Raw genomic sequence first — 24,673 nt, 5'->3', positions numbered from 1 at the left:
AGGGAAACCACCCCTTTCAAAGGATAGCACTCAGTATAAATATTAGAACTCCGCAGCATCTTTTCAGTGCACTACTTGACCTGGGTACATTAGAGAAGGAGGACTGCATTGTTCCTCAGAGGAGTGCCCTTTCTGCTTGAGGCCTGCCTAGTGGCACAGAGGACTGCCCTGCTGCTCAAGGCCTGCCTTGTTCTTCAGAGGACCACCTTGCTGCTACCAGTGGACTGTCCTGTCACTGGAGACTTGTCATGTAACCCCAGTGGACTGCTGTTTGAGGCCTGCCTTGCTCCTCAGCAGACTACCTTGTAGCTTGAGTCCTGCCCTGCTCTGTGAGAAGGTAGACTAGACCTGCTCCCTTCATCCCAGGCTAACCTGAGTAACTCCAGGGTTTAATTGGCTGATCTCCTGTTCTGAGCTACAAGGACACAACATGCTGCAGAGGTCTCCCTGAAACTGCCCAGCTGACCTGCTGTAACTGGACCTACAAATGGACCTGCCTGGACCTGCAACTGGACCTGCCAGAGTCCTGCTGGCCTTTGCAAGAGTAAGTTCCCAAAGAAGTGGCTCCCCAGATTCTGGATCCCTGGATGGCATTAGAAGCGTTCCTCTTGTGAAATCCTGAAGTTTTGAACTCTTCATGCTTGCCTTAGAGAATGTAACTTTTCATCTGGACTAACATGGTCTCTGTATCCTGCCCACATTCTATTGCGGTCGGCCTGAACTTATCCCCCAGTCTAGCATGACCTGATGACGGCGAGTGGACCTTTGTGCTTTTGGGTGCTATATTAACCTAAAACCTTTAAATTGTATACCTCTGATCTGGTTCAACTAATTTGATGTTTTTCGTTCTGGTTTCATTTTATTCATTAAAATTGCCTCTATGTTTTCTAAATTGGTTTGGAATTTTTCTTGTATTGTGCTTTTCCTTTATTACTTTTTCTGTGCTGAATAAATACTTAAAACATTGGCTCTAAGTTAAGCCCCACTGCTTTTGTGCCAAGCTACCCAAGCTTTAGGTCAGATTAAGTTAGAGATTTTTGTGGTTTATCCGGACAGGGGTTGTGGTTGTTGCCTGAGTGGGGATCCCACCTCCTCAACCAATAACCTTATTTCTCACATGGGCTATTTTTCTTTCTCCAGTTACATTTGTGTTCATATCTAAGTGAAAGATCAATGATTATCTGAGTTCATGCAGTTTTGGAAAAGGAAGAAATCTTCCGCATGCTATTGTTCAGAGTGTTCTTCATGCGGAGCCATGTTGAGAACTGCATATTCCAGTCAGCAGTGTTGCTCTGTTATCTCTGCACCTGCTGGAACCTGGAGAAGGATGGATGTCACAAAGTGCAAAAGGAAACAATCCTAAAGAAATCCAATTGAGATGCAAAGTGCCATAGTTCATTCTTTTCTTCCTGGGACGCAGATGCCACTAGTTGCAAGACAGTTGTAGCATTTCACCTTATAAAGTTCCATTTATAAGATGGCAGTATCCACATTAGGAGGTATTGGAATGTTATAATTCAAGATATGACAGGGTCTCTTCCTATTAGGTCAGTTCCTATTTAGGCGTGTAAAGGCAGTGGCACTGTGCTAAGAAGATAGCACATTCCTCTTCTGTGTTTGTGCAATACTACACTTTTTCTTCAGTTTTCTTTAGTTTTTCAGTTTCTTTAGTTTTTCTAAACCTGAACAAACATGTAGGAGTGTGACGGTTAGTAGATATGTTGGTACTATCCTTGGCACTGCTGTTGAGGGCAATGAGTAGCGCAAGGTGCAGAAGTCATCTAATGAGGGCCCTGGCACTCATTTTATTACAAATTAAGCACTGTGTTCACACCTGTGTCTGTCACAAACTATAAGCAGACAGACACCACAAAAAATAAGTAAAATATAATACCACTTCAAAAGTTGGTTAAAAAAAAAAAGTGGTTCTCTCTACTCCTGAAAGCTGAAAAAGGTGATCCTAGCACAGCAAACCTTTGTTCAATGCCATTTTAGAAACAGAAAAAACACATACACTTCCTAGCACAACACTTTTTCCAACGCTTTTCAAAAATCTGAAGTACTAAAAATGTTTGCTATTTTCTTGGTTCCTCTAGGGGCATCCCCAACATGTGGTTTAAAAGAATGCAATTTAGGGTTAGATACCTTTTGCAGAAAGCAATTGTTTTGAATTTTTAAGTGTGAAGTTCCCCAAACATACAAAAAAGACTCAGCACTGTGGAAGACTCAGCTGTTAAGGAGTTAACCACTGTTTATAAGATATTGGACCAGGACCAGTCTCACAACGATTCTCTAAGCTTTACCTTTAGAGTTTGTGTGCCACTGATACTTTGAGTGTTTACTAAACTGCACCTGTTGCTGGAATGATTTCTTGTTTTTTTTAGTTTCTATAAATGTAATTATTTATGTGAAATCTATGTAAAAGCAAAAACTGCATGCAAGTGAAATTGACGTAACAGTAGCTTTGAGTTATGTTCAGCAGAAAAGAGCTGCCACTTATAAGAGACTGCAGAAGACCAGAGAGAGAGCCTCTATTTAAAAAAACTATCTGTATGTCTAAAGCCCAATGACGTCTTTTGATAGTCTTCTCTGCTTCTCTTCACAGTCAGTATCGAGCATAGTCTTGGATATATTCGGCACAGATGTTTATGAAGGAAGCTGGTGGGTTCCTTCAGCATAATTTGGATTTACAGCTTAGAGGTTGACTCCAACAGTGGCCACATGTCCCACGGTGCTACAGGTAGGTATGTGACCCTGTTATTGCCCTCGTTTTAACAATACTTACCTCAGAAACAACAGTAAATATCAACATATAGATAGAGTGAATGGAGCACTGAATAGTATAGAGCAGACGACGTAGAAGGAGAGCTAAGAAACAATGCATTACAATGAGAAGTCATAGTATTACTAACTAACGGGGCTAACTTCTCAGAGATAATTGGGCTGCAATTGTTGTAAAGAATCCAGTGGACAAAGGTGCTTGAATCAGTATGAAAGATAAGATCAGGAACAGTGGTCAGTGAAGGAAAGGGGCATAATGCAGAGTGTGTATTTGAAGTAGTTTATTTGGGGAGCGGGATTTAGGAGTATAATTGCCCAGGCAAGTGATGCCTCCTGAGTCGTAAAAGTATATATTTCAATAGTGTTAGACTCAAGAATACTTGATGGGTGTCTGTCCAACAGATGTGAATTATCAGTTATTGTCAACTTTATCTCCAAAGGAATAAATTGTGCAAGAATGAAACAAGTAATAATGTGAAATAAATATGAATTCACAGCGTAAATGATGTATGGTTTTGAGTGATCTGTAAAAATTGGAGGGAGTACAAGCAACATTTTTCAAGTGTTTTTAATTAATAGCTGGTTTATCAGTCTAAGGCCCTGATGACAAGTGGGTTGGTTAATTGTGACATATGCGTAAACCCCTGTTTATGCATAAACCCCTGTTTATGCATAGGTCAGAAATATGAGAGTGCTTTTATTTAACGCAGCCAATAATTATCGAATGCGCTAAATAACTCAAGCTTTGATAGATCAAACATGCTGAAATTTAACAGGGGAAATGTGTACAGTATTTACCGTACCATGTGAATTTTAGTGCCTTAAACATCAAAATCCATGTTATTTCACAAACTCATAATAGGTGTGACTTATCACATCTGATAAATTGCATACCCGATGACTTCGTTATTTATCATATGTGGCAACATATAACCTCATAATCAGGCACTATCATGGTAATATCTTAGTTAGGACAGAAAGTTAATACATAGGCATGTAGAATGCATGCATGTGAAGATGTGGTTGACATAGTCATAATAGCCTGAAAAATTTGCAATGGAATGTATCTTAGCCATGAATGGTGAGGTTCACCGTAAACAGCATAATTTTTAGGTATCTCCTGAAGCGTGTGTATTGAATTTTGCTGATTATTATGATGTTAATGTTGCTACTTAACATTGAAAATGTTTGATAAAACTAAATACATCAGTCTTCAGTCCTTTTCCCAACCACCCTCCATGCCTCAAAAACGCTAGTACCCTCATTCATACCTGGCTTACCAATACGTTGACTTATTTGCACATTATTAACTCATGCAGTGTTTGAGATTCCACATGAGCAGATACCTAGGGGCATATTCATGGAAAAGTGGTGCATAGTTCATGATGCGCCACTTTTCTAGCGCCCCACTGCGTCCCCCTAATGACACCATGTGTGCACCTGCAATATGGCACACCATGGCAGCTGTGTCCACATTAGCGTCTTAATTTATGGCGCAAATGTGGCGCTTTGTGGGATTAGCGCCATAACACAGCAAGGCCCATTGTTTTCAATGGAAACGCCATCTTAACACCTGTCTTAGGCAGGCGTTAATAATGACGCCAAACATGGCGCAGTGAAATCTAGTAAATTTCACTGCACCATTTTTCTGGGCCTCCCAAAGGTGGGAATGACCCCCTTGCATACATTATGCCTGGTACAGGAATAATGCGGTGCAAGGGTTTACAAAATGGTGCAATCACTTTGTAAATATGGCGTGTGGGAAATGCCACCTTAATGCCACATTTGCATAAACAAATGACGCAAATGTGGCGCAAGGTGGCAATAGGGGCATCATAAATATGTCCCCTAGTGTGCGCATTATTTATGGAGCACCACATCTTTCTGTAAACATGCAATTTTCTGGCAGTTGCATCTCTGTGCGTGCATGCTACGGTCTTACTCTGCAACTGTAGTCGGAATCAGGACACGAGCTTCATCTTTTATTTAAGCGCTCATTGAAGGATGAAGTATAACTGTAGTTCTTTACCTCATGTTGCACACATCGATTTACAATTACGGTGTCCCACAGTATGCCTTGATTTTTCTTTGCAGTCCTGTTATTAATAATTTAATTAAAAGAAGCTACTCCATGGCGAAGAAAAGGTGAACGGTCATCCCAGGGCTCGAACTCTTGACCCGCTGACCATCTCTCTTTTTTGTGTGACTATAGGCGTGTGGTGAAACTGGTTCATAACATCGAGCGTACATAAAGATGAGGGAAAAAAAAGTGATTCCCATCCACCTTTCTCCCTCATAATCGCCGCTTGTTTGCCACAAAAAAAAAAACAGAAAGTACAGATTTCACGATAAAGGTGTTACATACCGGAGCGATTGTGATCCCTTGCCGTTTATACCATTCAGATACCACTTTCGCCCTTTCGCAAGTAGATTTTTTTTCTCCGTCCGAGATATCATTTGTAAAGTGTACATATGTACTGCTGGGCAAAAAGAAAAACAAATAGAAATATAGAGCTGTGAGGGCACACATTTGCACATGTCTATTACAGTCAACGCTTATTTTAAACAATTATCCAAGAATTGGCTCTTCTAACTCCTACCCTTCTTAATCTTGCGCTAAAGCGCCCAGAGAGCCCTTGCGAGGTGATTAGTTCGCGCAAATCTAAGTAACTTAACATAACATAAATGGAAGGAATCCAGGCAGAAAAAGGAGCTCTTACCTATTTCCAGTCGTCCCCACGTTTTGACTCCGTGTCTGCAGACAGATACAGGTAGATACTGGTCACTTTTTATGAATCTTTTTTATTTAAACTGTTGTTTTACATTTATTTCAGCACTACATTTTCTCAAATGAGGCATAAAAATAACCATCATGGCTTGTACACTCACGATGTTTCACATTCTCCTACTGAAGAGCACCCGGAGAGCTCAATTGAGTAATTACAGGATTATTGAGGACGAATTCTTAAAGTTACTAAACTTAATGCATGAAAAAAACATACTCTCCAAATTCCAGACATATGCATAATCACTGATATTGAGTTTACTGTTGAATGTGCATATTCACTCTTCTATGGGGTCAAGTAGAACATTCCAGTAGAAGAGGAGTGGGTTGAATACTATGCAATTCTCCTATTCCGATTAGGACATTCCTCTGCCCCCACTTAAGGATCAGTCATCTTCAACCTAATGAGACTCCAGCTTTGAGAGCCAGTCACCGAATCTCGGTACGTTCTGCACTCCTCTGCTTCTTTCTTCATGGATGATGCTGTACTTGTTATCCATGTTATACTGTGCTGCGTTCCGCATTACTGATATGTTCCAGTCTTATTTTTGTATAAAAAAATGAAAGATCTATGGGTTGCAACCCGTATTACAGGTCTCTTCCTATCTTATTTTTCTATATGAAAAAGTAATACATGACGGAGCTTTGTGTTGCATCCCGCATTACAGGTCCGTCCCAATCATACTTTTCGAAAAAAAGAGGCTGATCTGTGTGTTGCATTCCCGTATTACAGGTCTGTCCCTGTCTTATTTTTCTAAAAAACAATACTGACCTTTGTTTTTTTTTTTTCAAACACAGTATTCCTTAACTTTCGATTGGAGAACAGATAAACATATGCTTGGAGAATCACAGTTCATGGTGAACAGGTGACACACCTATACACAATAGTCACACTGAAACATATGTCGACAGACCATACACATGCAGTTAGACAACACAAACAGGCATAAACTGACACTGGTTGGTGTTGGAAGATTGCATGCATGGATTGATGCCTGTCTAGATGCACATAGATAAATAGATGGTTGTGTGGATTTGATGAATGGGTGTTTAGATGCATGGTTGTGGATCCACAGTATAAGTGAATGTGAGGGTGGAAGGAAAGCTATATGTCTGTCATGTGTTTCTTTCTTTTGACCCTTCCTTTTGACTTTGTGGGCTCATCTTTTATCTTTTTCTTACTTTTGTATTTTCCCCATTCGCTTTGGGAACAGTAGTATTATTTATACCATACACTGTAATTTGAAGCCTGAGATTGCAGGGTGGTTTCTCCAATGTCCGTTGTAGACCACTGTAGTGCACAGAACAGGAGCCCTGGAATGCAGCCTTATCTAAAGGTGAGCAGAAGAAAGCCCCTAACAACATGTAAGAGAGACAGTCTGCCTTGCTGTTTCACCAAGTTGTCAATCAAGCCTACCTATTAGGAATTAGCCTACTGGTACCCATGGGCACTGCAAAGTTCCTTAGACACAGTCTAACAATGGAACCTTGTCGCACTCCCTGTCTGTATAAAACAGAACCTCAGTCCATGTTTAAATGGATACAGCACAAATACCACATACAAGAGACAGGGCACCACTGCAATAGTTGATACCCTTCTCGCTCCTCCCAATTCCCACAACAGAGTCTGTAGCACAAATGTATACCAATAGGCTCTGGAAGTACAGGAGCGGTGGATGCTGCAGCACCCCAGACTATAATCCTGCTTGGGTTCGGAAAGTGAGTATGCAACAAGATGCCTTTAGTATTTATTCTAATTTTAATTTCATCATGTCACATTTGCTCAGCGGCGGTGGCTGCAGTTCTCAAAGGGGAAGGGGGTGGAGGGGGTAAATAAAAAATATATAATAATAAAATAAGTACGTTTTCCCGTTGCCGCTGCCACCACCTGCCATGCTGCTCCTCTGGTCTTTTTGTGACCAGCACAGGCTCCTCAACAATCCTGGTGCTGCTTTCATGCTAAACCTTGGACTGCCACTCAGGCACAACACTGGGGTCTGTGCAGTTTCTCCTCCCTGGCTGTGTGTACAGCCACGCTTGAGAAACCTAAGTGCGCATGTGTGTTTGGCCAGCCTGAGACGGCTGCTGTGAGAAAACAAGGCTGATTGTAGAGGCACCATAACTTTTTGCCCCAATTTTTCACTTTTTGCTGGTGTTTTCCTGACTCTGATAGTGCCCTTGGTACTGCTAACCAGTCCCATGGCCTGTGCTCTGTGTAAAATGTGTATGCAAATTAGGCTAATTATAATTGGCTATGTCAACCTGCCTATAAGTCCCTAGTATATGGTAAGGCATGTAGGTTTAGAGACCGAGCACAGGTAGTGCACCCATATATGTACTGCTGAGGTGCCCAGGGTCATTTTAAAGGCAGGCCTGTCTTGCTGGCTGCTTTTAAATTAAAGTTATATGCAAATTTTACTTTGGAATTAAATGTACTTCCAAAGTCTTAAACTACGTTATTGTTACACATAAGTCACCACTAAGGTGTGCCCTATGTGCCCCTAGGGTTGGGTGCCATGTAACTATAAGCAGGGACCTTATAAAATAGTTTTATAAGCCCTGGTGAGGTAAAATAGGCAAATTATTGTTTCCCTCACTGTAGTGAATGGCCTCCATAGGCTAAAATTGGGAGACTTTATTTTAATTAACAACGTCCCCTTAAGTAAATTTATTGTTATAATAAATCCCACAACTTACAATTGTTGGACTTAATATAACTAGTTCAGGTAAAGAGTTTTGAACTCTACCTAAAAAGTTGCTAACTTCAACTCTGTAATGTCCTTCTCTGATTGGCCAGCCTCAATGTGTGAGGTGTGGCCTGGGCTGAACACAAAGGATGGCCTGGGGGTGGAGAACTACCTCAGCAGATGGGGAAGCAGGAAGAGGGAGGGCTGCTAATTTGGTCTTCAAAGGCATGTTTGGACATTTGGAGCACCCAGCACCTCCCTCACATCCTGCAATTCCAGACAATCAGGTGCCCTCTTGATTAAATTAGAAGAGGACAGGAGAGGGGTGTGTTTAGGATTTGTAGCCACACCAGTGGGTGGGCTCAGCCAGACGTAACCTCCAAAAGTCATTTTCAGCCATGATGGTTTTTTGAAGAATGTTGCGCCCTGGTATTGATTTTTGCCACACTTCCCAGGAAGTGGTAATCACAGGGGGAAGGACCCTGCATCTGATTGGAGAACCAGGACCCCCTGTTTTTCACCCTTCCGCAATAATAAATATGGCAGAGCTGCACCCACACCTCAGATGCCTACCAGATCCCTGCAAGGAACACAAAAAAGAAGAAGAAGGACTGCCCTGCTGGACCCCTGACCTGAACCTGGACACTGCACTTTGAAGGACTGCACCAGCTGCACACTTCGGCTTCACCACTAAAAGGACTTTGCCTGTCTTCTACTGCTTCAAGAAGGGACTCCCTGTTTGCTACAGGTACAAAGGAGCTGCCCAGAGTCCCCTGCATCAAGTCCTGCCAGCAGAGTCCAGCTGACCAGCGTCCAGTGGCCATTTCAGTATTCTGACCAGGTGCATTCTGTAAATTTTAGTCCCAATTCCCTAGGAACATCTCAGTGCTTCTGGAATCTTCGATCAAGTTGTGGACACTTCAAGGACCCAAAAATGACCTCTGGAAGAAGATTCAGAAGTTTGGAGATGCTTGAAGCAACTCCATAAGATGAAGAGGTGCATTTTGGGGGTTGTAGTCTTAGGCCCCAAGAGGCAAAGCAGAGCCTCTGAACCCTTGGCTGGTGCTGTGGACTACTTTCCTGAATCAAGAAACACTTCTGAATGTAAGTATGACAGTGTTACCTCGTGGGTGGCCTGCAATCTGGACTTTGTCTCTTTCCAGTGTGACCCTTTTTAACCCTCTGAGCCCTAGCTGCTTCAATGAGCTATAAAACAGTAATTCTTTAAAAAATCATATCTCTGCTTCCCCTTATCCAATTTTATTCGTTTTGATGTCACTTTAAAGATAAAAATATAATGTATTTTCATTAATTGGTGTTGGATTTTTTTGTATTTTGTGTTTTACTTATTTACTGTTTTGTGGTTTTTAAATGCTTTACATACTTTTCTTCTAAGTCAAGCCTTATCGCTCGTTGCCAAACTACCAAGGGTTGAGCTAGGTTTCATTTGTTGAGACCTCACTGGACCTAAGTGGAGATAAGTTGCCTATTGCTAAGTGTAGGTACTTACCTGCCCTTACTAATAATCCACTCTCCAATCACCGACCAAACACACATGCTCACTTAGTGGCCTCCACTCCTCCCACCTCCCATGGCCCTGCCCCACCCTGAACACACTGCTGGCTGAGTCAGCAGATGAAAGATAAAACCATAATTAAATATTTTTTTATCTTTCATCTCTGGCTTAGGCAGGGGGGCAACACTCCTTCACTCTTGCAAAGGAGCCGCCCCTGCATCTGCTGTATCTTTAAAGACAGTGGTAAAATATCAGATTATGTATTCTATCAAATTGCTGCTTATTCTTTTAATGCAGAGATTAGTGCTCACGTTTCTTTCTCTATCGCAAAGTGAGTGAATTATGGGACAACCCTGCTGGAATACAAGGAGGGTGAAAAGAACGGCTATATGTAGAATGTCATTTTTTTCTAACACACAACAAATTTAGATGCATGTAAATGAACTCAACAAGTTATATCAGCATTTAGGAAAGCATACTTCAAACACTTTTTTGTGATTCTGAAGTATGATGTAAACCCAAGTTTTAATGCGATCAAAACAAAACTGTGCACTTTACGTGGAGATGCACAAATGAAGCACAATTTCAACACATTATCGATTGTGTGATATATAGTTTTATCAGTAGCATGCATGTCTGTGCAAATTTAGTGGCCTTTCCAATGGCAAAAATGCTGTCTGTAAATCACTGTGCTCACAATGCTTTAATAATAAATGTGTGACAGTTTTCTCCAAGTGCACCATAAGCTATATACCACATCCTTACCACTATTCTGCAGAATGTTCATTTGATACACTTGCTATTAGTGTGAGTTTGAATTTTTCCCAATCAATACGACTTCAGTGATGTAACATTGATGGCAACCCCCTGCCTCGGAAATCTGTTTCAGCACCACCGATACAGATGAAAGGGAGAGATGATACATTGCTGCATGCTCAATATGACATTAGTGCAGACCACGAGGAGAGAGAATACCTGGCATGTGGTCTACAAATATCAGTACAAAAAGACTGCAATACTGTATGCCTGAAATAACGCTCCTGGATAATGAGGGGAAAGGGGATACATTCTATGCATCCTGTGAGGTCTGTGCCAACAAAGAAGACATTTGTCTTGAAGACCGAGAGGGACAGGAATGAGGTACAGAAGGGCCATAATACGGTAAAAGTAAACATTATTCTAAGTGTATTAAAACTTTACCTGTTATTCTCTAACACTCGCTAAAATCCAAAATAATGGGGTTTGGAATTTATTGAGTTTGATATATAGGAACCGTTCTGAGTTTTTTATTTTTATTTAATAACATGCAGATTTTAGTGAATTAACCGATTCTGTGATGGAACCTTCCGGAATCTGAAGGAATCCACAAAATTCCTACCACCCAGCATTGTCACATCTATACCAATAGAAATTCTGCCCCACTTGTCAGCCTAAAAACATTTCTTTTTCAAACTGCCCTTTTGGGCCTGCTTTGGTTCCCCCTCTTTTTCGACTTGTTTTTGTCTCTTCCCTGTCACAGGCTCTTGGCCCACCTACACAATTGAGGCATCATTTTTACTGGGAGACTGAGTGGAACATTGGGTGGTAGGTAATTTGTGCAGTGCGGTGATCCCACACTGAAATGTGGGAAAACTGTGATTTTTTAGCTAAATTTGAGGTTTGCTAAGGATTTTGGGTAAGAAAACACTGGAAATCCACGCAAGTCACACCTCCCTGGACTCCCTCGGGTGTCTAGTTTTCAGAAATGTTTGGGTTTGGTATGTTTCCCTATGTGGCTGCTGAGCCCCGGACCAAAAACGCAGGTGCCCCCCCCCCAAAAAAAACAGGTAGTTTTGTATTTGATAACTTTGATGTGTCCACATAGAGTTTTGGGGCATTTCCTTTTGCGGGCACTAGGCCTACCCACACAAGTGAGGTACCATTTTTATCGTGAGACTTGGGGGAATGCTGGATGAAAGGAAATGTGTGGCTCCTCTCAGATTCCAGAACTTTCTGTCACTGAAATGTGAGGAAAAGGTGTTTTTTGTCAGAAGTTTAAGGTTTGCAAAGACTTCTGGGTAACAGAACCTGGTGAGATCCCCACAAGTCACCCCATCCTGGTTTCCCTATGTGTCTAGTTTTAAAGAATGCACAGGTTTGGTAGTTTTCTCTAGGTGCCGGCTGAGCTAGAGGCCAAAATCCACAGCTAGGCCCTTTGCAAAAAACACGTCAGATTTCAGTGTAAAAATGTGATGTGTCCATGTTGCGTTTCTTGCATTAGACCTACCGGTGCAAGTGAAGTACCATTTTTATTGGGAGACTTGGGGGAACACAGAATAGAAGAACAAGTGTTATTGCCCCTTTACTTTCTCTACATTTTTGCCTTCCAAATGTAAAATAGTGTGTAAAAAAGATGTCAATTTGAGAAATGCAATGCAATTCCTATGCTAGTGTGGGGAGCCCGGAATTCAGAGATGTGCAAATAACCACTGCTTCTCAATACCTTATCTTGTGCCCATTTGGAAATACAAAGGTTTCCTTGATACCTATTTGTCATTCTTTATATTTCTGCAAATGAATTGCTGTATACCCATTATAGAATGAAAACCCATTGCAAGGTGCAGCTCATTTATTGGCTCTGGGTACCTAGGGTTCTTGATGAACCCACAAGCCCTATATATCTCCGCAACCAGAAGAGTCCTGCAGACATAACGGTATATTGCTTTAAAAATCTGACATCGCAGGAAAAAGTTACAGAGTAAAACGTGGAGAGAAATTGCTGTTTCTTTCACCTCAATTTCAATATTGTTTTATTTTAGATGTTATTTTCTGTAGGAAAGACTTGTAGGATCTACACAAATGACCCCTTGGTGAATTCAGAATGTTGTCTGCTTTTCAGAAATGTTTAGGTGTCCGGGATCCAGCATTGGTTTTACACCCATTTCTGTCACTAACTGAAGGAGGCTAATAGCACAAAAAATAGTAAAATTAGGATATGTCCCAGTAAAATGCCAAAATTGTGTGGAAAAATGTGGTTTTCTGATTCAAGTATGCCTGTTCCTGAAAGCTGGGAAGATGGGGATTTTACCACGGCAAACCCTTTGTTGATGCCATTTTCAGGGAAAGAAACACAAGCCTTTTTCTGCAGCCCTTTTTTACCATTGTTTTTTAAAAATGAAAAAATTGCTGTATTTTGGCTAATTTCTTGGGCTCCTTCAGGAGAACCCAAAAAGTCTTGGTACCTCTAGAATCCATCAGATGTTGGAAAAAAAGGATGCAAATTTGGTGTGGGTAGCTTATGTGGACAAAATGTTATGAGGGCCTAAGCGCGAACTGACCCAAATAGCCAAAAATAGGCTCAGCACAGGAATGAAGAGGCGTGGCAACAAAGGGGTTAAGCACCACAATCCGCATGTTACAATAATGTTTATATTGCTTCCTCTCTTAAGCTCTGACGGTTGAACTGTTCCAGAGGTTTGACCTATTGGTAATTACGATGTCTGTTAAATACCTCCTAACTCAGAATTCTGAATCACGTGCAATAAGTGTGTTCTACAGTACATGGTCTGTACATGGTCTGTACAGAAGGTCATGCATTGAATACCTGGTGTTATATAAGGATCCTGACACAATGTCCCTTTCAATACAACTGTGAAACATCAAGATATTTCTGGTTCTTGCTGTTCTAGGTGAGTTCAGCTCAGAGACAGCCTAGGTTCTTAATCATGCTGATCCCATTCCGGAATGATGCCTGTAAATTTCAGCTGATGAACACCCTTGATTAATTTTTTCACCATATTTCTTTATTGGTATTTCAACATACATGACATTAACCTAATTACAATGTGTCAGGTATTAATTATATCTCAATGGATGCAGTAGAGAACATTGGGGATGTAGAAACTTAGAAAACAGTAAACAAAATTAAAAAGAACACTCAACATCTGGCAATCTGATTGCAGGGCATCAGGCCTTTGGATGAGTGGGTAGGTACCTGACTTACTGGAGTATACTCAATTTACTCTTAGACTCTATAAAGAACAGGCACCCAACAGGGTTTGGGTACAGTGCTGTCAGTGACAGCATTATTTCCATGTTTAAAAAAATGGGGCATACCCAGTAACCCTGTGTGATGCTATTTAAAGTTAGCCAACATTTTTAAATCGACTCCATTTTGTGCAAGTGGTTCTATTGCCATGCTGTGCATGTGTTTTTCCACACAAAGCTTATTTTCCACACTTAACATATTTTCACTCTTCTCACCAGAGCAGGGTCATACTGTGCTGGAACATATTATGGGGAATGTGGGTGCGATAGGAGAGCACAAGGCTGAGAATGTTTTCATCAGAGAAAGGTACAGCGCTATCTCAGGAATGCGCACTGGGGCCTGGCCAGTTCTTTTGCGTGTTTTCGACGCAGACCAAGTACAGCCAGCGTTTGATTTCATAACAGAGGGGAGGGTGTTCGAGAGTGCTCTCCTAGCTTGTTTAAGGAATAAAAGACGAGGAAACTTGACCCTAAGATAGGAACTCACCTGTGGAGTGGACGCACTGCCCGGGACATTTTGATTGATCCCATGTGGTCTCCTGTATGGCTGATTGAGGGTTCCTTTGGTCTGTGCTGGCAAGTATGATAGGATGATGGATATAACACCCATGGCGATGCATCATTTTAGCTTTTGATTATTTAGAATATATATATATATATATATATATATATATATATATATATATATACAGATGATATATTGCACATTTCTGTTTGTGATTGTTTAACTGCTATGATTATTTTGGTATTTACGCATGTTTTAGTTCACTTGAGTTAAATGCTTATTTTCATACATTTGTGGGCTTTTATTTGATATCTGGGAAGTGCCTTAGTAAATTCATTACTCAGACAAAGAATGCTGCATTCTTTGGTATTGTGTCCTCTTAGTTTAGACAAGAGCAGAACACCCTGGGACCTGAGTGCGTAATAATAAAACAACAAAAAATGGCCGCCCAGGGGAAGTGTAATACTCAACTTCCATGGCAGTGGTTATACTACTAAAACACTCTGACTCAATAAGACTCATTCACTATTATATCCATTTTATTAGAAATAAAATATTCAGATTGAACAACTAAAGCAACATTTTATATTAGGTGCTCCTAAAAATCGACTAACCTGCTAGAAGTAAATTGATGCTACAAAGATTATCCTAAATCTGGAAAAAGGAACAGAGCTAGCCCAGTCAGGTAAAGACCACTGCTTTTGTCCTTTCGACAAATGGATGCTTTGGGGTCAGCTGAAACATAACTCTCCCAAAACACAGATCTTACATTGTGGAAAATAGTAAAACTATAAGCCTACCTCTATCTAAGCCCACTGCCAGCAATGTTAAATGAAGTAAGTGTAGGAGGCTGGACTGGCTTGTAGTGAGTACCAAGGGGTACTTGCACCTTGCACCAGGCCCAGTTATCCCTTATTAGTGTATAGGGTGTCTAGCAGCTTAGGCTGATAGATAATGGTAGCTTAGCAGAGCAGCTCAGGCTGAACTAGGAGACGTGTGAAGCTACTACAGTACCACTTAGTGTCATATGCACAATATCATAAGAAAACACAATACACAGTTATACTAAAAATAAAGGTACTTTATTTTTATGACAATATGCCAAAGTATCTCAGAGTGTACCCTCAGTGAGAGGATAGGAAATATACACAAGATATATATACACAATAGCAAAAATATGCAGTATAGTCTTAGAAAACAGTGCAAACAATGTATAGTTACAATAGGATGCAATGGGGAAACATAGGGATAGGGGCAACACAAACCATATACTCCAAAAGTGGAATGCGAACCACGAATGGACCCCAAACCTATGTGACCTTGTAGAGGGTCGCTGGGACTATTAGAAAATAGTGAGAGTTAGCAAAATAACCCTCCCCAAGACCCTGAAAAGTGAGTGCAAAGTGCACCAAAGTTCCCCTAAGGACAAAATAGTCGTGTTAGAGGGAAAATGCAAGGAAAACACAAATCAGCAATGCAACAACGATGGATTCCTGACTGAGGGTACCTGTGGAACAAGGGGACCAAGTCCAAAAGTCACAAGCAGCTCGGAGATGGGCAGATGCCCAAGAAATGCCAGCGGTTGGTGCAAAGAAGCTCTTACTAGGCTGAAGAACTGTGAATACTGCAGGAACGACAAGGGCTAGAGACTTCCCCTTTGGAGGATGGATCCCCCACGCCTTGGAGAGTCGTGCAGAAGTGTTTTCCCGCCGGATGGACGCCAACAAGCCTTGCTACACGCAAATCGTGCGTTTGGCGCTTTTGGACGCTGCTGGGGCCCAGGAGGGACCAGGAGGTCGCAAATTGGACCTGCAGAGAGAGGGGACGTCGAGCAAGACAAAGAGCCCTCACTGAAGCAGGTAGCACCCGGAGAAGTGCCAGAAACAGGCACTACGAGGATGCGTGAAACGGTGCTTGCCGAAGTTGCACAAAGGAGTCCCACGTCGCCGGAGATCAACTTAGAAAGTCGTGCAATGCAGGTTAGAGTGCCGTGGACCCAGGCTTGGCTGTGCACAAAGGATTTCCGCCGGAAGTGCACAGGGGCCGGAGTAGCTTGCAAAGTCGCGGTTCCCAGCAATGCAGCCCAGCGAGGTGAGGCAAGGACTTACCTCCACCAAACTTGGGCTGAAGAGTCACTGGACTGTGGGGGTCACTTGGACGGTGTCGCTGGATTCGAGTGACCTCACTCGTCGTGCTGAGAGGAGACCCAAGGGACCGGTAATGCAGCTTTTTGGTGCCTGCGGTTGCAGGGGGAAGATTCCGTCGACCCACGGGAGATTTCTTCGGAGCTTCTGGTGCAGAGAGGAGGCAGACTACCCCCACAGCATGCACAAGCAGGAAAACAGTCGAGAAGGCGGCAGGATCAGCGTTACAGAGTTGCAGTAGTCGTCTTTGCTACTATGTTGCAGGTTTGCAGGCTTCCAGCGCGGTCAGCGGTCGATTCCTTATCAGAAGGTGAAGAGGGAGATGCAGAGGAACTCGGCTGAGCTCATGCATTCGTTATCTAAAGTTTCCCCAGAGACAGAGACCCTAAATAGCCAGAAAAGAGGGTTTGGCTACCTAGGAGAGAGGAAAGGCTACTAACACCTGAAGGAGCCTATCAGCAGGAGTCTCTGACGTCACCTGGTGGCACTGGCCACTCAGAGCAGTCCAGTGTGCCAGCAGCACCTCTGTTTCCAAGATGGCAGAGGTCTGGAGCACACTGGAGGAGCTCTGGACACCTCCCAGGGGAGGTGCAGGTCAGGGGAGTGGTCACTCCCCTTTCCTTTGTCCAGTTTCGCGCCAGAGCAGGGGCTAAGGGGTCCCTGAACCGGTGTAGACTGTCTTATGCAGAATTGGGCACATCTGTGCCCAACAAAGCATTTCCAGAGGCTGGGGGAGGCTACTCCTCCCCTGCCTTCACACCATTTTCCAAAGGGAGAGGGTGTCACACCCTCTCTCAGAGGAAGTTCTTTGTTCTGCCATCCTGGGCCAGGCCTGGCTGGACCCCAGGAGGGCAGCTGCCTGTCTGAGGGGTTGGCAGCAGCAGCAGCTGCAGTGAAACCCCAGGAAGGGCAGTCTGGCAGTACCAGGGTCTGTGCTACAGACCACTGGGATCATGGAATTGTACCAACAATGCCAGGATGGCATAGAGGGGGCAATTCCATGATCATAGACATGTTACATGGCCATATTCGGAGTTACCATGGTGAAGCTACATATAGGTAGTGACCTATATGTAGTGCACGCGTGTAATGGTGTCCCCGCACTCACAAAGTTCAGTGAATTGGCTCTGAACAATGTGGGGGCACCTTGGCTAGTGCCAGGGTGCCCTCACACTAAGTAACTTTGCACCTAACCTTTACTAGGTAAAGGTTAGACATATAGGTGACTTATAAGTTACTTAAGTGCAGTGTAAAATGGCTGTGAAATAACGTGGACGTTATTTCACTCAGGTTGCAGTGGCAGGCCTGTGTAAGAATTGTCAGAGCTCCCTATGGGTGGCAAAAGAAATGCTGCAGCCCATAGGGATCTCCTGGAACCCCAATACCCTGGGTACCTCAGTACCATATACTAGGGAATTATAAGGGTGTTCCAGTAAGCCAATGTAAATTGGTAAAAATGGTCACTAGCCTGTCAGTGACAATTTGAAAGTAATGAGAGAGCATAACCACTGAGGTTCTGGTTAGCAGAGCCTCAGTGAGACAGTTAGGCACCACACAGGGAACATATACATGCACACCTATGAGCACTGGGGCCCTGTGTGACAGGGTCCCAGTGACACATACATATAGGCCACAAACCTATGAGCACTGGGGTCCTGACCAGCAGGATCCCAGTGACACATAACAACCATACTGAAAACATAGTGTTTTCACTATGAGCACTGAGGCCTGGCTATCAGGATCCCAGTGAGACAGTGAAAACAGTGACAAACACCCTGACATACACTCACAAACAGGCCAAAAGTGGGGGTAACAAGGCTAGAAAGAGGCTACCTTCTCACAGTAAGAATATTATCTAGCTTACATGGGGTGGTGGCAGCACAGCCTTACAATCTTTTTTGCTGATTAAGAAGCAGTGTGGTGCAAACTGCCCCGACTTGTGTAAATATCTGCTTTATGAGACACACAAACCAGTGTGTTGACACTGACATGTAGAAGAATTGAGACAGGGTTGTCTTTCGAAATTTTATGGGGACATTTTTAGAAGATTATGGTTCCTGATTAGTTCTTCCTCAACACTGCCATATGGGTAATGGTGTTGTTATGAGAGTGATTCAGCAGTTTGTGTTACATGATGCTTCTTCCAGGGTGTGCCACTTTTGTCTCTCCCTAAATGCAACTTCTGTAAGAGTGACAACAGTTAGGTGCAGACATTTCAAACATTGTGCTCATGATTTAGGTACTCCTGTCTGGAGCCAGCATCATTTATTCCTGATATGAGAGCCGTTAACTTTTACAAAGACTGTGTCTGCACTGCAGAATGAGCATAAACTATGAAAAGGAACCACCCTAAAACAGTTCCTGAGCATTGACAATAGGATTAATATCCCATTTCTGGGAAGTGTGTTTAAAAGTGGGACACAAACTAACCCACTTCATTCCAGTTCGAAGGTTTCCAAGCCCAAGGAATGGATTGCTTCATGAAGTACTCAAAGAACTTCTCAGATCCAGGACTGGTATCTTCCAGAGATAAAGGAACACCAAGTTTGTGCGACAGCATGTCTGAAATCACCAAAATACTGGTGTAACAATGGCTCCAGAAACCGTTGCGGTGCAGGGGGGCCTCAGTCTCCAGGGGTCATCCTCACCACAGTACACTGTTCACAGGTGGCAGGCCCTTGGTCTGAGAGCTCCTGACAGGGCCACTCCTCTCCATGTACTTTGCAGTGGGGCCCTCTCAAGTTTTGTTACGTCACTGAACCAAAACTGATCAGGAGAGGGAGGAGAATGCCAGCTGATGATCTCAGACGAGGTATGGTCCCGAAAAGTCAAATGTCTGTGGAAGGGAAATTAGAGTTGACCTCAGTCTACCCGAAGGTCTCTCAGCCTTCATGAGTGTTTATACATTTAAACAATGTAAGCAAAACTAGTGAAGGGTAATAGAGGACAACTGACTTGAGCTAACTTTATTGAGATATTCCAATCTGGTAAAACTGTTGCCTATGGGGCTCTTCGCCCATGTGCAGCAATTTCACGTATTCAGACACAACTTCAGGAGCACATGCCATATAGTAATTTCATATATCTCTTACTATGTGTCTGCATTCCTTCTCCACTTTTCTCAAAAACTGAAAACTCTTCCCATGGTAGTACCCACACCTTCACTCTGCAATTTGTGACTGAAACACAATTCTCAAGTGTTGGAAAATGGGTCATTAGTAGTGATAAGTAGGGACCTACCACTATTAATAAAGCCACAAACACAATAAAAGGTTCAGTCAGGGCCTCAATAAATGAATCTCCTGCTCAACCCCTGATGGGTGGAAATGAGCAACAAAATTCCAATGAAGGGAAACAGAGATATGATTTTTATAAATAATAAATGAAATTGTGCTTTCTAGTCCTTAAAAACTAAGAGCACCAAAGGGGGACATATGGTCACTCTTGGCCAGGACCAAGTCACAATTTGAGGCCAACCACAATGGAAACCTGCTCGGATACACCGAGCGGGAGGCCCCGTTCAAAGTTTTACCTTTGGACTTAGTCGTTTTTCTGGATCTTTTTCTCTCGTCCCCACATGAGGCTCCTCATCAGAACGGGATCCAATGGAACGTAATTAGCTTGGCTCAGAACAGGCTCCCCATCAACTCTTGGAAGTCTCATAGATTGGGAAAAGCTCTGGAGCTTCAGCAGGACGAACCTAAATTTCAGGCCATGTCGTGGTTTGACATTGGCAGCTTGACACTCATAGATGGGCCTGTCACCTGTAAACTTCGTACTTGTATAGCGCACTACTCACCCATTAGGGTCTCAAGGCGCTGTACGCATACCGCTGTGGAACCCCTCCTGGCTTTTCCCTGTGAGGTGCCCACTCCTGGGCAACCTCCCAGGTGAAGCCAGGCATCCCAGCGCTGTTGGGGCCATTGTGGAGATTAAGCAAGCTATTGCCCAGAGTTACAGAGTGGGACCCATGAATTAGATTAAGCACCGATGCAAGAATGATCTTGTCCAAGGAAATTGAGCCCAAGACCCGCTGAGGCAGAAATTGAACACTGGTCCCGGGCCAGATTTCTGCATCAGGGTCTGCTGCTCTAACCATTGAGCCACACTTCTCCACCTCACGACGCTTTTTTCCAAAAGTTCTCTAGTCTTCTCCAAACTTCTGGTTCTCCTTCCAGAAGTTCTCCTTTGGGTCTCCAGTAGTCCACAACACCAAGGCAAGGGTCTAGAAGCTCTGAGATGGTCTTTCAGATGCTAGGACCATGTTTTACGGAATGAACATGGCAAATCCTCTAAAGTCCAGTTAAAAGTGGTCAGCTAGGTCCTTGTTGTTGGGGATGTTGCAGATGAAGCTCTTTCAACTTGTTGCTTTCAGGGAGTCCAATCCTTCACTCTTTTGAAGCCAGGAAAAGTCTTTAGTGCTGTAGTTCCTTGGTGTGCAGCAAGTGTAGTCATGCAGAGTGCAGTCCTTTGGGGTGCAGACCAGGGTTCCAGCAGGGCAGTCCTTCTTCTCCTTGTAGTTCAGGCAGTGATCTGAGTTGCTGAGCAACTCTCCCATATTTATTCAGTGTTCCTGGGCTGTCAAGCAGGGGGGCATCCTCTGGGGTGACCACATCCTGAGAAGTGTGGCAAAAATCAATCCCAAAAAGCACCATTCTTCCAAAATGCGAGACAGAGGAAATACCTTATTGGAGTTAAGATCTGGCTAAGCCATCCCACTGATGTGGCTTATTTCCCTTAACACTCCCCCTACAGCCCCTCTGCTAATATAATCACTCGGGCTCCCATTTGGCTGGGGTAGCACAAAGTGGGGGTGAGACTTTATCCTGTCCTGTCATTCCCCCTTTGGCTAGCCAGCCCCCTTACTGCCTTTTGCTCTGCAGATTTCAGAACACCCCTCACCAGATGTCCCATTGTTTCAATGCAAGCCACTTCATACCTCATCAAGGCAACTTGGCTAAGCCTGGCAGAGGCTGGCCAATCAGAGAAGAGCTTCTGGAAGCCTGGATTTTGGCTCACAAAAAGAAAGTTCTATAAATGATTTTCTTTGATAGTTACAATAAATCTAAAAATGGCAAATTGTTGGATTTCTTATAACTATCATTTTGAGTCAAAAATGAAAGTTGGAGCCCTTTCCTAGTGATAGTTATACTTTAATAAAGCTTTCCTATGTTATCCTACGGAAACTATAGAGCTACTGTAATACAAAAGGGAAAACAAAATTGGCAGTTTTTCCCTCACCAGAGCATATAAAACATATTTTATATTGTTCCTGCTTATAGTTACAAGACATCCTACCCCTGGGGCACCTAGGGGAGACCTTAAGGGTGAATTATATGTTAAAATTGGGTAGTTGGATATTTTGGAAGTACTTTAATTCCAAAGTTAAATTTGCACATAATCTTCTTTAAAAGCAGCCTGCAATCCAGGGCTGTCTTTACAATGACAGCGAGCACTGCAGCAGTGCATCCTAGAGTGCAAAGAATCCACTGGCCTCTAATCCCCCATACACTAGGGCCCATATTTATACTCTGTTTGCGCCAGATTTGTGTCAATTTATTTTTACGCAAATTCAGCACAAACTTAACTCCATATTTATACTGTGGAGCTAGACCCGTCCAGCGCCAAAGTTATGGAGTTTGAGTCATTTTTTGGACGTGAAAAACCTACCTTGCGCTAATGACATGCGGGGTAGGCGTTCCCATGCAACAATTGACTCTAAGGCATGTGCGCCTCATTTATCGTCCGGCGTCAAAATGACGCACAGGAGGAGGCGAGCCTTAAAACAAGGCGTTTACCCAGATTTGCGCCATTTTTTTACGCCTGGGTCAGGGCAGGCATTAAGGGACCTGTGGGCTCAATTACGTGGTGGGAGACCATGGAAGCAGCCCACTGGTGCCCTTCCCTGCACCCAGGAGGGACACCCCCTGCCACCCTAGCCCACCCCTGGAGGACACCCATGGATGGGGGACCCATCCATGGTTAGTGCAGGTGAGTATATATATTTTTTTATAAAAGTGCCATAGGGGTGCCACTGTACCCAATGGCCATGCCCAGGGGACAGAAGTCCCCTGGACATGGCCATTGGGCAGGGAGGCATGACTCCTCTCTTTGCTTAGACAGGAGTCATTTCCATGGGGGTTGTGCGTAAAAAAATGGCGCGTCAGGTTAGAGCCAATATTTTTTACTCTAACCTGACTTGCACCATTCTTTGGCGCACAACCCCCAGTCTTCCCTTCGTCTCCGCTGCCCAGTTAGAGTCATTTATTTTTATGCTAACCAGGTCGCAGCGCCGGCTAACGTCATCCCATAAATAAGGCACCCGGGTGGCGCATTCGAATGGGGTTGGCCGGCGGTAAACTTTTTGATGCAAATATGCCCTGGCGCAAAAAGTAAAAATATGGGCCTAGGTGCTTATAGGTGCTTATAGGTAGGCTGTCATACCTAATTATAATAATGCCTAGTTTTCATATTTCTTTTACACAGAGCACTGGCCCTGGGTCTGGTTCGCAGAGCCCAGGGCTCAGTCAGAGTCAGTAACCACCAGTATCAGTAAAAAAAAAATGGGGGTGATCATGGCACAAGGATGACCTTCTCACATCAAGCAAGGTCAGAGAAAAGCAGGACACATATACAATGCAGTTCCTTCCAAGCATCTAGTTGTTACATTCATTCCAATGTATACATTCAAATAACAACAATTTCACCTCTTTTGTCATTACAAGGATATGGTTTGTCACCAAAATCTGAGGCCTCATTTAGGTAATTCTCTGTCTATTGTGGTAATTGGCAGCCTGAAGCTGTTCTGCACAGTCTTGCTCCTAAACTCCCAGGTTTTCTTGGATGTGTCTGAGATAACACCCAAACACACTTCTACACAATGCAACGCTCAGTTTAATGCAATGTAGAACTTACTGCTCCTGCTTTCTTTGGGGCAGTTTTAAGAGCCTCCTGGCGCCACCTTAGCGATGCCATAGTGTCATTTTGTGATGCCAAGGCAGTGCTAAAGTGGCCACTTTGTAAACCCCTGCGCCACTTATGCCTGCGCCAGGCATAAAATATGCAAGGGGGCATTCCCCTTTTAGTAGGGGACACAAAAATGGCGCAAGGAAATCTAAGAGATTTCCTTGCACCATTTTCTGGCACTTATAACACCAGCTCAGAGCAGGCAATAAAAGGGGGCACACCATTATTTATAATGGGCCCCTTTGTACTCTGCAGGAGTAGCACCAACATTTTACATCAATAGTGTAAAACAAAATGACGCTATTGCCCGCTACATTGTGCCATGGTGCACCGTATTTTAAATATAGCGTCCACAGAATCCACCAAAAAGTGCATTAACTTCTTAATTTTCCACTGTTTTGCTGATCCCAAAAGGAAGAGCCTGAGAGGACCTCTTACGGAAACTTTGGATTTCCATTGCTAAGCAGAGGCCTGCCTTTAATTTTGATGTACTGCGGAAACGATTTTCATGCACTGTGGGGTTTTTAACATAGTGTTCAAATATAAGAAGGTTCGATGATCACCTAACTATGCATGCTTACTATTATTTCATTAAAGTTGTATCACTAATATGAGCTGGTAACTACTTTGAAGTTAAGCTCTTTTAGGTATATATTACTGTTTGAATGTGGTATGGAGATTTTCTTCTGGCTTTATGCTTGCTCACCCAAATTTTCCCGTAAGGTATCTCTAGCACTCTTATTTCATTGCTAGACAATAAAGTAGTGGCTGGCAGTTGTTTGTGATTTGATAGCAAAATGGACAGATAGTATTAGTATTTTTATGATAACTTGTCTTTGGAATGCTTGTTTTACATATATCGGCATACTATTGAAAAGAAACCTAAAACTAGAAAGAATATTTCATTTCATCTATTCCAAGAACCTTTTTTTAGCCAAATCGTTTAACTGGCATAATCAAAATGAACGGAATTTATGACTTCATGGAAACTAATTCACAGATCCTCTTAAATTACCTTTTGGATCTTTTGCAAATCTATAAAAACTTTAGCCTTCGATTTCTCTGATTTTCTGTTTTTTAGATTTAGATTAATAAGCAATTATACAATTATTAAATAAGCATCATTATAATGCTAAAATTCTGATAAGACTGCACATTTGTTAAAACAATTAACAATATCTAACCATCAACCAATTGCCAGTCAACATCATTGAAGTGCTGAGCAAACGATGTGGTAAATGCAAAGGCAAAATGTTATCCTCC

At 42.9% G+C, this 24,673-nt stretch overlaps 1 protein-coding gene across 2 annotated transcripts in view; it reads right to left on the bottom strand.

Moving 5' to 3' along the window:
• Nucleotides 1-24,673, bottom strand: part of LOC138246151 (cytosolic phospholipase A2 gamma-like) — a 643,618-nt gene that overhangs the window by 587,781 nt on the left and 31,164 nt on the right. The window contains exons 2-3 of one of the 2 annotated variants that reach the window (XM_069200429.1): nucleotides 5,502-5,536; nucleotides 5,147-5,261 (exon numbers count right to left, since the gene is read on the bottom strand). In XM_069200429.1, the coding sequence (XP_069056530.1) occupies nucleotides 5,147-5,261; nucleotides 5,502-5,536 (150 nt within the window). The remainder of the gene's footprint in view (nucleotides 1-5,146; nucleotides 5,262-5,501; nucleotides 5,537-24,673) is intronic. The other variant, XM_069200431.1, reaches the window with a different exon arrangement.

This window comes from Pleurodeles waltl, chromosome 7, assembly GCF_031143425.1.
Source record: "Pleurodeles waltl isolate 20211129_DDA chromosome 7, aPleWal1.hap1.20221129, whole genome shotgun sequence".
In the NCBI taxonomy this organism is placed as follows: Eukaryota; Metazoa; Chordata; class Amphibia; order Caudata; family Salamandridae; genus Pleurodeles; species Pleurodeles waltl.
Note: the sequence above shows the minus strand (reverse complement) of the source record. Positions and strands in the feature narration are given on the sequence as shown.